This window comes from Ursus maritimus, unplaced genomic scaffold (assembly GCF_017311325.1).
Source record: "Ursus maritimus isolate PB19 unplaced genomic scaffold, ASM1731132v1 scaffold_4, whole genome shotgun sequence".
Taxonomy (NCBI): Eukaryota; Metazoa; Chordata; class Mammalia; order Carnivora; family Ursidae; genus Ursus; species Ursus maritimus.
Window position 1 is genome coordinate 76,743,653 of NW_024426552.1, and position 14,336 is coordinate 76,757,988.

Sequence of the window (14,336 nt, forward strand, 5' to 3'; positions counted from 1 at the left end):
CTCACAGGTTGTGGGAGGATTTTTTTTTTTTAAGATTTTATTTATTTATTTGACAGAGAGAGAGAAAGAGCACAAGCAGGGGGAGCAGCAGAGGGAGAGGGAGAGGGAGAAGCAGGATCCCCGCTGAGTAAGGAGCCCAATGTGGGGCTCGATCCCAGGACCCCAGGATCGTGACCTGAGCTGAAGGCAGACGCTTCACCAACTGAGCCACCCAGGCGCCCCTGTGGGAGGATTTGAATGAAATGCTGGCTGCAAGAGGCAAGCATGCCTAATGTTTCGGTTCCAGAATCAGGCTTTAGAGCCAGTCAGACCTAGGGTGGGTCCTGCCTCCACCTCTTACTGTAAAATGGGGATGATAATAATAATAATAATACCTATCTTGTGGGCTTATTGCCCAAAGAGGCAAATGTTTTCATGACCTGTGTCCGGCACGTATGTAATTCACTCAACAGTACTGTTCGAGTGGTAGTGATGGCGGCGGTGTGAGTTATAAAGTGCCGGCTGCTGCCAGCATGTGCTCAGTGAACATCATTTTTCTCATCTGCTCTGACTGTACCACTAACTGGCTATCTATGACCTTGCTCATGTCGCTCAGTATTTTCAGGCAATTTATGGAAAAGCACTTTGAAAGGACCGATCAGATGCAAGAGGTTATTTCTCCTGTGTGTTTACCTTGTAGTAACACACATTCATGGCAGTTTCTAATTTAGTGCCATATTTGATTCTTGAGGAATAGGAAGAGCAGGGATGGTTACAGATAATTTACAACAAAAGAAACAGCACAGGGGTGCCTGGGTGGCTCAGTCAGTTAAGCATCCAACTTTTGATCTCAGTTCAGGTCTTGATCTCAGGGTTTTGAGTTCAAGTCCCACATGGGGCATGGAACCTATTAAAAAAAGAAGAAGAAAAAAGAAAAAAGAAACAGCACAAAAAAGCTGAATGGATTTGTCTAGGGTCTACAGAAAGCCAGTTCTCAGCCCCTGCTCTGCTTACCCCCAAGTCATAATTTTATCTCTCCACTTAGTCCCTCTCTGTTAGAACAGGTTTGTTCTGGAGGAGACCTCGGTATGCTTCCTGGCTATGTATTATTCCTAAGGCAACACTCCCTGTCAGGGTAATTTAGTAAAATGTGTAAAACAGGTCCTTGAGGGTCCTTGTGTTGTCTAGATTTTGTTAAAGAACGTTCTGTTTTGTCCTCATTTTGACAGGAGATATATTTACAAAAATATATCTGTGAGGGATGTGAGCTGTGAGGGATGAGAGTGCTTGATTTATCTGTTGGTGGCACACAAGCCCTCACGGTGCACTCCAGCTTGTTCTGCGAGACCATCCGCCCGGGAAGCTCAGAGCAGCCAGCACAGTCTCGGGGCAGAGCAGGAAAAGGCCTCTGTCTCCTGGCAGAGAGCATAAGGAAGGGGCTCTGGTCTAGAAGTCAGCTGCTGAGATGCTGTACAAGTGAGCTCCCTGCTCTGGGCCTCAGTTTCTCCATCTGCCCAGGGAGGAAAGTGGACTTGCCGGCCTCTCCAAGCCTTTCCAGTTCTGACGGCCTACGACTCCCAGTCCAGTGCTCCCTGCCCAGGCCTCATTGGGTCAGTCTGCATCCTGCTGTGTTATTGAGAGATAAGTCCCTCCCGGGGCCCTGCTCCAAGACTGCCTCCCCTGACCCCCAGGCTCCTAACTTCTGTGCAGTGCTCTGTGTTTACTCAGAACATGCCCTCGACCTTCAGGCTGTGGCTGACCCCAAGGACTGCAGCAGCTCTGCTAATTCTCTGGGAGGAGACAGGCGGCCTTGGCCCCTGAAGGAAACGAGAAAAGGAGAGATGTTTCTCATGAATTTCAGCTGTAGTCCCTAAGGGGGATTCTTCCACTCCTGAGATAGCGGGTTCCGATTCCAGCCACGCAGAGATCAGAAAGTGGAAATGAGCTTCAGAAAAGTGTGACCAAAGCTCATTTTAGGCAGGAAGTGCAAACAGCACGGGCTCTGGGTGTTGGAGAACAGAAGGAAGGTCCCAGTGCTGGGGCAGAGCACCCGGGTGAGCTCAGATGAGTGTGAAGTGGGAGTGCTCTGCTGTGCCCATGCACCTGGTGTGCAAACCTGCATGCTTGCGTGGACTCAGGCCACTCTCTGATAGACGTCGGTAAAAAGCAGAGCTTGAATTTCCTTTGGTGTGCTCGTAAAGGGAAAAGGTAGAGAATGGGAGGTATTCGTTTATTCACTCATTCAGCAAATATTTATTGAATGCCTACTATTTACTAGAGCTTAGGGTATAGCAGTAAATAAAACGTGCAGAAATCCCTGCCAGCAGGATGCTTTTTTTTTTTTTAAGATTTTATTTATTCATTTGAGGGAGAGAGACAGCCAGTGAGAGAGGGAACACAAGCAGGGGGAGTGGGAGAGGAAGAAGCAGGCTCCTAGAGGAGGAGCCCGATGTGGGGCTCGATCCCAGAACGCCGGGATCACGCCCTGAGCCAAAGGCAGACACTTAACAACTGAGCCACCCAGGCGCCCCCAGCAGGATGCTTATATTGCACTGGGGGAAACATAATAAACACTAAACATAATCCACAGATAACATATACTGTGAGTAGTGAGGCGGTAGGCAAAGAAATGCAATAGAGCAGGATAGAGAGGGACTGCGTGAGGGCTGTGATTTAAATATGCTGGTCAGGATAGTCCTCATTGACAGGGTGACACTTGAGCAGAGACTTGAAAAAGTTGAGGAAGTTAGCCAGGTGGCTTTCTGGGGAAAACCCTTCCAACCAGAGGGAACAGCCATGGCAAAGACCCTGAGGTGGGCAAGTGGCTGGTGTGTCTGAAGAGCAGTAAGGACAGCAGTGTGACTGGAGCAGGAGGGACAGGGATGAGAAGTGGAGACAGAGAGGTGCAGGTAGGGAGCAAGGAAGGAGGGACAGATCACCGGGGGGCTGGGAGATAAGACCCCAGCTCAGGGCTGACAGGCAGTGAAGGACAGACTTCACAAGCTCTTTCCATGCTAGTGTTTCATGACCTCTTAACTCTGAGAGGACAGTATTATATACAGTCCCCACCTGCAATGTTTGTGAACACTGAGGCCTGAAGACGGTGGGGTGCTTGTCAATGATTAACGAGAGGCTCTGGGACCAGAAGCACGGTAGCACACCACTCACCATGGAGATACGCTAGACGTTAATGACCTCGAAAGCAGCGGTAATAGTCAAATGCTAAAAATAGGAGGGGATGAGTTTTCGTATAATTTGTCTTTAATATAATTTATAATTTGTCTTTAATATAAGTTAATTAATTGCAACTTTATGAAACCTAATTGCAAATGATGGCTGTGTTTAACAACAGGGTCGCAAAATCCCTGAAAATTTGACAGTTTGCTCTTATAAATGGGTCCGGGCCAGCTCTGGCAGACTCCTGCCTGGGGCGGTGCAAGCGACCCAGGACCTAGGAGGGCAGAGCCGGAGCCGGAACCCCAGCCATCTGATCCTTATTCCAGTGCTTTGTGAGGGTTTCCACGTGAAGATCTAAGGATGTTCATTTGGGCTGGGGCCAGACAGGCGCCTTGGCAGTGGCAGGGGAACACTCCAGCTCACACATTCCTGGGAACTCTGCCTGGAGACACTGGCCCACAGCAGGTCCCCTCACTGCACTGGGCTCTTACTCAATCACTGCTTTGACCCCCGTCCCGACTGTGACATACCTTGAGCCCGGCTGCCTTCTCTGCAGAAGAACACAGCGCTGCTGTGTTTTCTTGTCCTTGGACTGTTTTCCAGCCCTGAACAGTTTGAGGCCCAGCCTCCCAGTCCCGGAGGGGATTTGCATGTGAATGAGCTTGGCCCTGAAGTCCCAGAAGGCACGGGGTGGGGAGTCTTTCACAAGCCAGAGAGAGTGAATCCTTCCTGGCCCTCCTGCCCAGCCACTGTTCCCAGACTCCCCCGCCTACCCCCTCTCAGCCCTGCTCCCGCTGGGACGGTGGGCACTGCCAGTTTCCCACCTGCGGGATGCCCGCTTCCCAGGCTCTCGAAGACCCCTCCCTGTCAGCCCTCTTTCTCTCCCCATGCTCCTGCTGCCTGGAGACCATCCCCTTTTCTGTCCAGAGCCCTCCTTGCAAAAGGGCACTCCTTCCCGGGAGCAGTGGGAGTCCTGGGCTCCAAGGACCTGCCAGCCATGGCTCAGGCCCCATACTGTTAATGGTGTCTAGCATTTGCATGGACACAATACCTTCTTAGGGGTTCACCCCAGCTCTGTTGAGGAGCTTTTTGCTCTGATTAGTGCGTAAGTAAGAACACTGTACTGGGACGATCGTAATACCTGGGCCCTGAGCCTGGTTCTGCCATTGACTGTGCCATGTGACTTTGAGCCAATTACCTCATTTCTCTGAGTCTCATTTTGCCCATCTAAGAAAGGAAAGAGATCAACTTGATAGCCTTTCATATCCTTTCTATCTCTGACCTTCTATGGTTCTCTGATTCCAGTTACTGGACCAGGACTGGAAGTCAGGCCATCAGGATTTTGCCTCAGGGCTGCCACTCCTGGGCTGTGTTCCCTTGGGGACTCATGTCACCTCTCTGGGCCCAGCTTCACAATGTCTGCCTGAAATGCATTCTTTGTAAGACTGCCATCAGGAGCAAATATAGTAAAGAAGGTGAACGTACCTGTCTGCTGGAAAGTTCCATGCAGAGGAGGGAGATGACTACTACTAGTATTACTATTATTATTAGCTTTACGCCCAATGTCTTGGCCAAAATCGAAGCATCAACCTCCACCCCCTTTCAAATGAGGTCATCTTGAGTCTTAGCCCCACCACCTGTGCTGTTTTTATCTTCATGGCCTTCAAGAGCTTCCAGAATGCAGTACACAACACGCACATGCACACACACACATCTCCTTTTTCCCCTAGTCCCAGGCTCTTGTCTGGAATCCAGTAACTTTAATTTGCTCTTTCTCATGATCTTTAACTGAAATCTGGGCAAGTGGGTAAAGTAGCAAGATTGGGCTGTGGAGCTCTGGCCCAGTCCCTGGAGGTGACGGACTTACCGAGGGGGTAACCCTGGGGAGCACAGAGCCCTCTCCTGTGCATTAGAAGTCCTGAGCCCAGGGCTGTGAGTGAATCGCTGGCCTAATTTCACACATCTAGAGCAATCCTTTGAAACGCAGGGAAGTGAGGAGATTCCTGGACTTACATTCTCCTGTGGGATAGAAATTTTGAGAGCTCCTTCCCACTCCTCTGTGAAATCAGTATGATACCCTCTGCCTGTCACCCACGTCCCGGGATTGCCAGGAGGCTCCTCAGAGGGCCAGAGGAACCTAAGACAGATGCCACCTGCCAGATGAAGTGGCCAGACTGTGAGGGCCCTCACGGTTCCCCTCCTGCGCCACCCGCCTGGGCTCTGGGGTCCTCACAGGAAAGGAAGTCTGTGCTGATGGCTTCAGTGAGACTGGGAATGAAGGAGTGGAACCCAGAAACCAGAGGGGATCCAGGGACAGTTCCAGTCTCATTGTTCTTCACACTGGGAAATGACCCACGCCCGCCTTGCCGGGAGTACAGAAGCGGGTCATTTCGGATGACGGGATCTTGGCAGTCTTGCTCTTCTCGCTGAGGTACCGAGTGCTGACTAGAAAAGCCAGGGGCCCTTCTAAGTGTTTTATATGTATTAGTTTGTGTCGTGTTCACAACGGTTCTGTGATATTAACACTATGGTTGTCACTGTGTCGCAGACGAGAAAACCTACATCCAGAGAGTATCTGTGTCCTAGGGCTGCCATCTCACAGTACCACAGACAAGATGGCTTACAACAGGAATGTCTTCTCTCACAGTTCTGGAGGCCCAAGTTTCATATCAAAGCGTCAGCAGGGCTGTGCTCTGAAGGCTCGGAAGGCTCGAGGGACGAATCCGTCCTTGCCCCTTCTAGCTTTCCGGCGGTTGTTCGCAATCCTTAGGATTCCCCGGTGTGTGACAGCAAGTCTTCAATCTCTGCCTCTGCCTTCACACTTTGCTCTATGTGTGTCTCTGTGAACAAATGTCCCACTTGTAAGGACACCAGTCACTGGGTTAGAGTCCCCCCTAAACCAGCATGACGTCATCTTACCTAGATTACAGCTGCAAGGACCCCTTTCCAGAGAAGGTGGAGTCAAACACAAGGATTAAGGCTTGACTATATCCTTCAGGGAGGGAGGACACAATTCATCCTACAACACCGAGAGCGTAAGTGATTTTCCCAGCATCTGACAATTGGTGAAGACTCACTTGTGACTCATATAAAGATGAGGTCCCTCATGAGCCAGTCTCTGTAAGGGGTTACATTAAAAAACAGAAAACGTTAAAAATTCAAAGCAATTCACGATTCATCTCACCCTCTTGAGAAACCAAAACAGAGCAGAGATGTTCTTAGCACAGTCTTAAATGCCCACTCCCTCCCACCAATCTCTCTCTCTCTCTCTCTCACACACACACGTAATCTCTCTCTCTCTTTCTCCCTCCTCTTCTTTCCATAGTCTTCATGAACTCCACACTAAGGGACTCTTCTGTCTCCCCTCATCCATCCGTTTACACCTCCATCCACTGACTCCTCCTTGGACCTCACAATCGCAAAGACCATTTCCCGACAGGAGACCCTCCTTGCCATGCCCTGCCATACGTGAATTTTTTTCTTAAAGATTTTATTTATTTGACACAGAGAGAGACAGCGAGAGAGGGAACGCAAGCAGGGGGAGTGGGAGAGGAAGAGGCCGGCTTCCCAGCGGAGCAGGGAGCCCGATGCGAGGCTCGATCCCAAGACCCTGGGATCATGACCTGAGCCAAAGGCAGACACTTAACAACTAAGCCACCCAGGTGCCCCTGCCATATGTGAATTTTAGGTATTCTGAATGTCTTGACTGTTTTATCCAAATTTCATTTTTCACCATATTATTTGTGTGGAATTAAAGCAAATATCTTCGTGTCTTTTTCAGCTCTGGTAGGACCCAAGGACTAGAAGAAAAGGCTAGGAGGTGACAGAGTGATGAGGAGTCCCCATACCAGAGACTCAGGTGGTTATGAGAGACAGAGGGTCTGCAAACCGACTTTGAACTTCCAGGCTGGGTTAGTTGCCCCTCCTGTGTGTACCCTGTTTGTTGACCTAAACTAACTGAGTTTATGCCATTGACAGAAGCTAGAGGGAAGTAGTTGTGGGCCCAGGTTTCTTTTAAAAATACTTTTAAAATATAAAAACAGAGAAAAAAGAAAAATTACCTGTAGTTCAACTAGCCATTGTTAACAGTTTGCTCTAATTCCTTCTCTTTTTTATTTTTAATGCACACATTGAACATAGTTGTAATTTCACCATGAATATGGCCTTTTTTCCTTTCTTGCTTAATATAACGTACTAAGAAAGTTTCCAGATCATTGTAAATTCTCCATTAATGTGATAAGGAATGGCTGCCTAATATTTACAAAGTTAAGGCTAATTTAACTGTTCTCCCTAGAATTGGATATTTACATTGTTTCTGGTTTTCTATCATTATACATGACTGCTATACACATCTTTGTTCACAATTTGGAATATCTTCCCCTAAGTTATATTCCCAGAGAGGGGTCCAAGAGAGAATTTTCTAAGTTGAGGATAATGCAAATGGCCTGATCTATCTCAGAAGTTAGTGAGTGTCTCATCTTCGCAAATGATTGTGAAAAGGTGGCATGATTTTTTGATAAGGGTGCGGTAGAAAGATTAAGAAGTTAGACTAAGTAAGTTTCTAGGCCTCGAGAACCCATGAGATTGAAATTCTCCAAGTGCAAGTTCGAAATGTCAGCCTTTCCCTTTGTCACAAATTGATTCCTACACCCCATAGCGTATCTATTCCTGTTTAACAAACCACTCTATAACTTAGTAGCTAAAACAACACCCATTTTATTTGCTCAGATCCTGTGGTCAGAAGTTTGGACTGGGCTCAGCAGGATGGTCCTTTGGCTGGATTTGCCTGAGGCCATTCCAGTGGAGGCTTGACTGAAGCTGGAAGGTCCAGGATGGCCTCACTCACTTGTCTGGCAGTTGGTGATAGCTGTCAGAGGGTTGGTCGAGAGACCTCGATTGGAACGATTCATCTCTGTCCTATGCGACCTTCACTTCTCCAGTAGGCCTGGCAGGACTTCCTCCACGTGAGGGCAATATACCGCATGGGAAAGAGCTACGAGGCCCCCTGATGCCTGAAAGAGCTACCGGGCCCCTTGGAAGTGGCACCCTATCTCCCCAAATCACATGCCTTTTGTCAAAGCAAGTCACAAGGCTTGCACACTGAAGACCTACTTCTTCCGGAAGTACCTTGCCAAGTACAGCTGGAAACACATACTGACACTGTCAACATTGCCTAGAGAGCTCCTTAGCGGATCCACAAGTTTACTGTGTACATTTTTCTACCTTCTACGTTGCCACGGGCAAGTTGTGTCAAACATTTCACTGCTACATGACTCAGGTCGCCTTTGCAAGCTTCCTGTAGCAGTTTGCTCACTGCTTTTCTAGCCTCCACTTGCTACCAATTCCCAAACCCAAGCCACGGGTTCTAAGTGTTACTAGAGCGCAGGACTTCTGATTCCAGGAGCTGTAGCATCCAGGGTTCAGCGAGGAAGGCAGAGCCTCTGGGAGCAATGTGAGGTAATGGCTATTTTGGGTATCCGAAGTCACGTGACTGGAGGAGGCTCTGGGGCAGTGAAGGGCGGGGCTGGGCCGTTAGAGGACCACAGTCACTAATTAGCGCTCCTGAAGCCCTGGCATGGGTGGAGATGTTGGCATCTGCAGGGGAATGTGAGAATTCAAGACCATCTAAGGAGCCAAAGTGGGCCTGTGAAGGGGGGCCTGTGGGGAGAGTTCTGTGAGACGCTGTTGGCTGTGAGCAGCTCCCCCCTCTGTGGGTCCACCGACAAGCATCTGGCAGCAGGTCTGGGCCGTTGTTGGTCATCAGAGCCAGTAGCTGGAAAGAAGTGCAGGATAGAGAGTGGAGGAGAGTGAGGACAAGTTAGAACCTATCGGGTACGTCCGTATCTGTCCATCTCTGTATCGGATCGCAAACCCACCTTCAGACAGGAAGGCCTGTTGTGTTCTAAACTCACACAAGTGCCTCCTTTGGCCAACTTGATCCTGGAACTATACAGGAAAGGAGATTCTGGGGAATGTAGTTCCCAGATTAACTGAATTGACATCAGGGCAATCCAGCACACCCCCTGAATATCTGACTACATTAATTCTGAAAAGCTCTTCAAAGGCCCAGAGAAGATGTCAGAGAAGCTCCCAGATACAGCTTGGGGACACCGACAAGCAAAGCCTTGAGGTATCTGGGTCTGTAGGACAGCCTTTGTTTGCCTCAAGCCTTGAAGGAGCAGGCTATTGGCTAGGGAATTGGGGATGCTATAATTATGGGCCTGAAGCCACCACTCGGTAGATAATGATCTGGCCTGATTCATTTAAATTATCTGGCCTTTAAGGTTTCCCTCTATAAAATGAGAACAGGGGCACCTGGGTGGCTCAGTCGGTTCAGCATCTGCCTTCAAGTCAGGTCATGATCCCAGGGTCCTGGGATCGAGCCCCGCATCAGGCTCCCTGCTCAGTGGGGCGCCTGCTTCTCCCTCTGTGTGCCAATCCCCCTGCTTGGGCTCCCTCTCTCCCTCTCTGTCAAATAAATAAATAGAATCTTTTTTTAAAAGTAAAATAACATGAGAACAATCCCTCCTGAACAACCTTCTCCATGGATGGCTCCTGGGACTGTTCGATAGCTGTCCATGTATTTGTTCAACTGCAATGAAATGACTTTACAGACGTGGAGAGCAGCCACAGCTGTCCTCCCACAGAACTTGGGCCAATGTGTCTGCCGCCCTGCCTTAGTTTTGCCAGGGTTTGTGCTGTTTATACTAAGGTGAAAATTCGTAGAAAACAAACTCTGGCTTCTCCTCCTTAGATCTCTCTTCCCGGCTCCCTGTCCTCAATAAAACCCTTCCTGTGGCAAGTGGTAGTGAGAAGGAAGGGACAGTTGAGACCCCGAATGCCTCTGGGACTTCACTATTCCCTTGGCCTGAAAGCTCTTCCTGCTACCCCCTACCCACCTCCTACTATTTCCATTTCCCTAAGTCCTATTCATCTCTCAGACCTCAGCTCAAAGAACATTCTCTTCTTCCTAAATGTTTTATGATTTCCCTCAGCTGGATGTGATTTTTTTTCCTTCTTTGACCCCCCTGGGGCTTCCTGTCTTTCATTGCAATAACTACGCCCTGACAATTCCCTAACATATACCCATTTGAGCATTTATTTATCTCACTCTCCTACTACATTTCACATTCCCTGAGGCAGGAGACTTGCTCTTTAAGCTCATGCAACAAATAAGCAACTTTTGGCATCCTCCACATTATAGTCCAGACAGAATTTGGTATATAAATACTTTTTGAATTGAGTTGAAAGAATACAAATTGAGGACATGCATCCGTGTGTTGGCGCCCTCAGTAACCATGGCCTGAAAGGATATGGTTGCCATAATAAGGAATAGAAAAAATGAAGAGTCTGTGATCCCCAGCCAGATGGCTCTCTATTATGAATTTTGTGTCTTCATTTGATAAGTTACTTCCCTCCATCATGGTAATATGATGACCCTAGAAATGGGACAGTCCAAACAGAAGCTAGGGCTCAATCTTCTGCCTGTTCTCAGAGGTGAATGATTTCTGCAGAATTTTACAATTCACAGCAGGGGCTACAAATATTAACCAAGGTCAGTGAGCCCTCTGTTTGGGTTATGGTTAGAGCTGTCACTGAGCCACATCCTCTCTGGGAGAGAGTCCATGCACCCAAGATAAAGCTGGAAGAGGCCCTTGAGCTAGAAAAGTTGTTTGGCAAAGTGCCTATGTCTTTTGTCATGTACTCTCTGGGTTGGTAGGTTCCTTTCTTCAGGGTTAGAAGAGTTCCAAAAGCAAAACTGGTATCAGGAAATGCTCATGGTTATTATCTCTCTACTCCTGAGCAAGTCACTGGCCCTCTTCGGACCTCAGTTTCCTCTAGAAGAAGAGGAATTGAAATAACTGTTAACGGTCCCTCTTTCCCAGCTCTGATATTCCAAGACTTTATTCTGAACTATAGGCTGAATTCCTAGGCTTCCCAGGCCTTCTCTTCCCTGCTCCTAAAGGTAGCGATGTCTCAGATTTTCCCACGGGCCCCAGCCAGAATATGCTTACCTGTTCATTGCAATAGCGTGGCTCTGCAGGTGATGACTGTTTATCTGCCATCATGAAAATGTCCTTTATCCTGGAAGTTACGAAAGAGTTTATTATCACAGACCTTCGTTAGGTCTCCCCCTGATCCAAGTTATCTCTGGTTGGTTTCACTTGAAAGCATCCATGCTACAGAGAGTAGCTACATGGAAAGTGTCCATGCTACAGAGACTTTGGGGATACCAAAGTACAGAAAGGAAGCTGCTGAGTCTGGAAGTATTAATGTTCAAGGCATCACTATTCATTAAGTCACCGACTTGGTATTACATGGTTATAGGTCATGGAGAAGTTCAAGTTCATCAGGTTCTTCAACAGAAAGCAATCAGTGTGTTGAAACTCCTGCTCACCATCTTCTAGTCAGCCTATTGAATGTGTGCGTATGATGACTTGTTAGAACACTAGTATGCCAGATTGGAAGAGAACGTATGGCTCAGCTAGTTCAAACCCCTGTTCTACCAGGTGGATAACCGAGAGCTAGAGAGGAGGTGGCCATGTAACAGTTTACGGTGGTCAGGAAGAGGCTCAGGACCTCTAACTGCCAGGTCTGTCTACCTGATGTTACTCCAAAGCAGAAGTCACCAAGACAGCACTCTCCACGTCATGCTTTTCCTAGGCCTTCACTCTAAAACTATTTAGTCTTATTTTTATTAAGTTCTAATAAAAGCAGCTTAACTACTTTCTCTTTTACAACACATTTTAGCTAACAAACTGATAAAAAAAGACACAAAACACTGCAAAAGGGAGACATAAGAATTGCAAAGGCATGGTAGTCTGGGATGGTCCATGCAGGGAAAGTAACATGACACAACACAGTATCCTCGAGAGAGTTGACATTCAAAATAATGTCCTTGGATCACCAAAAAGGGTTAGCATGTTTCACCTAAGAAAACAGGGATTTGTATAAAGCACTTTAAAGAGCATTACACCAAATAATAATAATAATAATAATGAATTATCGTCAGGTAAAGCTTCAGCTCTCCGGAAAACTCAGATAACCAAAGTAACAAACCAGCCATGGTGGTCGAGGAAGTGCCTGTGTGCAGATAGGTACATTCTACAGTAATAAGACTGGTGTGAGTTTGCCTAGTATCTGCAGAGAAGAGGAATAAACAGCAAAGCCATGATCTCATCTTCTGTTTACACTTTAATTCCCAAAGTTAGTGATTAATTGTCCTTGTGTTTTGTTGCCAAGGCAAATTGTTTTTCTTTAAAACTCCCACTTATCTTAAATAAATAAATCATTAGTTTCAAAACAGAAGTGCCAAATGTCAAGATACGTCTGACATACTAAGCTAATGAACAACACAATGAGTGCATTAGAAGCCACTAGAGATAGGCAGAGCCTTTGAGAACTTTCCTTTAATGACTTTGAAAGGCAGCAGAATCATTCTTGCTAAGAGATTTTCTCATAGCATCTTGGCTAAAATGTCAAACTGGAGGTTGCAAACACAAACACAACCTTAAAAGAACCCAGTTAGCATAAATGATAGAGTAGTAGGTAGGCCAAGTAGCCATGGTCAAATAAATATACCAACCAGCTACCGTGTTGTGCTTCCCAAACCAAACTCACACAAAATCAGCTTACACAACCAGTTTAGGATCTCTGCTTGGGTCCCTGAATTTACACAGGCCTCTGGCTTTTCCAAAGTAGGGGATTCTTTCAGCAAACAGGTCATTTTTGCCTCTGAGTCTTAACACAAACACAACTGTTTCAGGGGAGATTCCAGTCATTGCTGAATTATGAAGACCACCTATTAAATACAGTTCTAATTACACAATTTCCCTGTTCAAAAGTTCTCAGTGTCTTTCCTTTACTCACAGAATGAAGTCACATAGCGTTATTATGGTATTCAAGCTCAGTCATTTTTTTAAAAGATTTTTTATTTATTTATTCGAGTGAGCGAGCACAAGCAGCTCAGTCATAATCTCATTTCAACCTCTCCTGCAATGTACTTCTCCTCCTATAATCCCCACAGAGTCCCTGGCTGCTCACTGTTCGCAGAACAGCCTTCGCATTTATTTCTTGACAACAAACATTTGTTGGGTAACTGCTATGCGCCAGGTCCCACTCCACACACTGAAAACACATCTGCAAAGAAAAGAAAGTCTCGCTCTCCTGCAGTTTCCATTCTGATGGGATCTTTCATCACCTTCCAAATGCGTTCCCAATGCTTCTGCTCCTGCTGAAGCCCTTGTCACACTGTATAATAGCCCTGTCTGTGTTTCCATCCGTCTGAACCCTGCCTCCCCATACACAGCTCCCGAGCTTTGCTCCCTGGCAGGCACCCACTGAATGCTCAGTGAATGACCTGGAGCTCGTCTCTCTTCTTTGGAAGTGTGGTCAGTTTCTGTTGCATATGGAATCTATCTGTAGGTTATCTAACTCTTTCTGAATTCTAAAATTGAGTTATTTTCAACCAATAAGCTGTTTTGTTGTCAGTAAGAATGACAGATGTCAAGCTACTTCTGATGGACCTACACAAGTGAATGAAGTAGTGACTATACAGCCACATAGATTTACCCCGTACTGTGTCTTTCCTCAAGTCCCAGAATCCCGAATCCCCTTTTCCTCGGTTTCCCAGGCTGCCTGGTCTGCTCATGGGCAGGCTCTCCCTCTTTTCTCCTGGAGACCAGCAGGGAAGCTAATTTGGGAAGCTACTCATCTTGTTCCCTCTCTCTTTGACCCCAAAGGTAGAAACGGAAGAGCAGGTGCTGGCAACCTTCTGTGGCCGGGAGACTACAGACACAGAGCAGACCCCCGGCCAGGAAGTCGTGTTCTCCCCTGGCTCCTTCATGTCAATCACTTTCCGGTCAGATTTCTCCAATGAGGAGCGATTCACAGGCTTTGATGCCCACTACATGGCTGTGGGTAAGTTGAAGAAGTGGGTGGCTCATCCCCAGGTCCCCCTTTCTCTCTAAAGACTGAAGTACCTTATGCTCTCTTCTTTACAATAAACACCTATATGCTCACCATAGAGATTCTGCCATTAATGTCTTACTGCATTTGCTCTATCACATATCTACCCATCTGTCTATGCTCTATCTATCCATCAATTCATCCTTTTTGATGCATTTCAAAGTAAATGGCAGACAGCAGTACACTTTTTCCTACATACTTCAGCATGCATA

At 47.2% G+C, this 14,336-nt stretch overlaps 1 protein-coding gene across 1 annotated transcript in view; it reads left to right on the forward strand.

Annotated features, from left to right (window-relative positions):
• The window catches only part of MASP1 (MBL associated serine protease 1), a 61,578-nt gene that overhangs the window by 14,047 nt on the left and 33,195 nt on the right, over positions 1-14,336 (forward strand). The window contains exon 3 of the mRNA XM_040621469.1: positions 13,899-14,076. Coding sequence (XP_040477403.1) covers positions 13,899-14,076 — 178 coding nt within the window. The remainder of the gene's footprint in view (positions 1-13,898; positions 14,077-14,336) is intronic.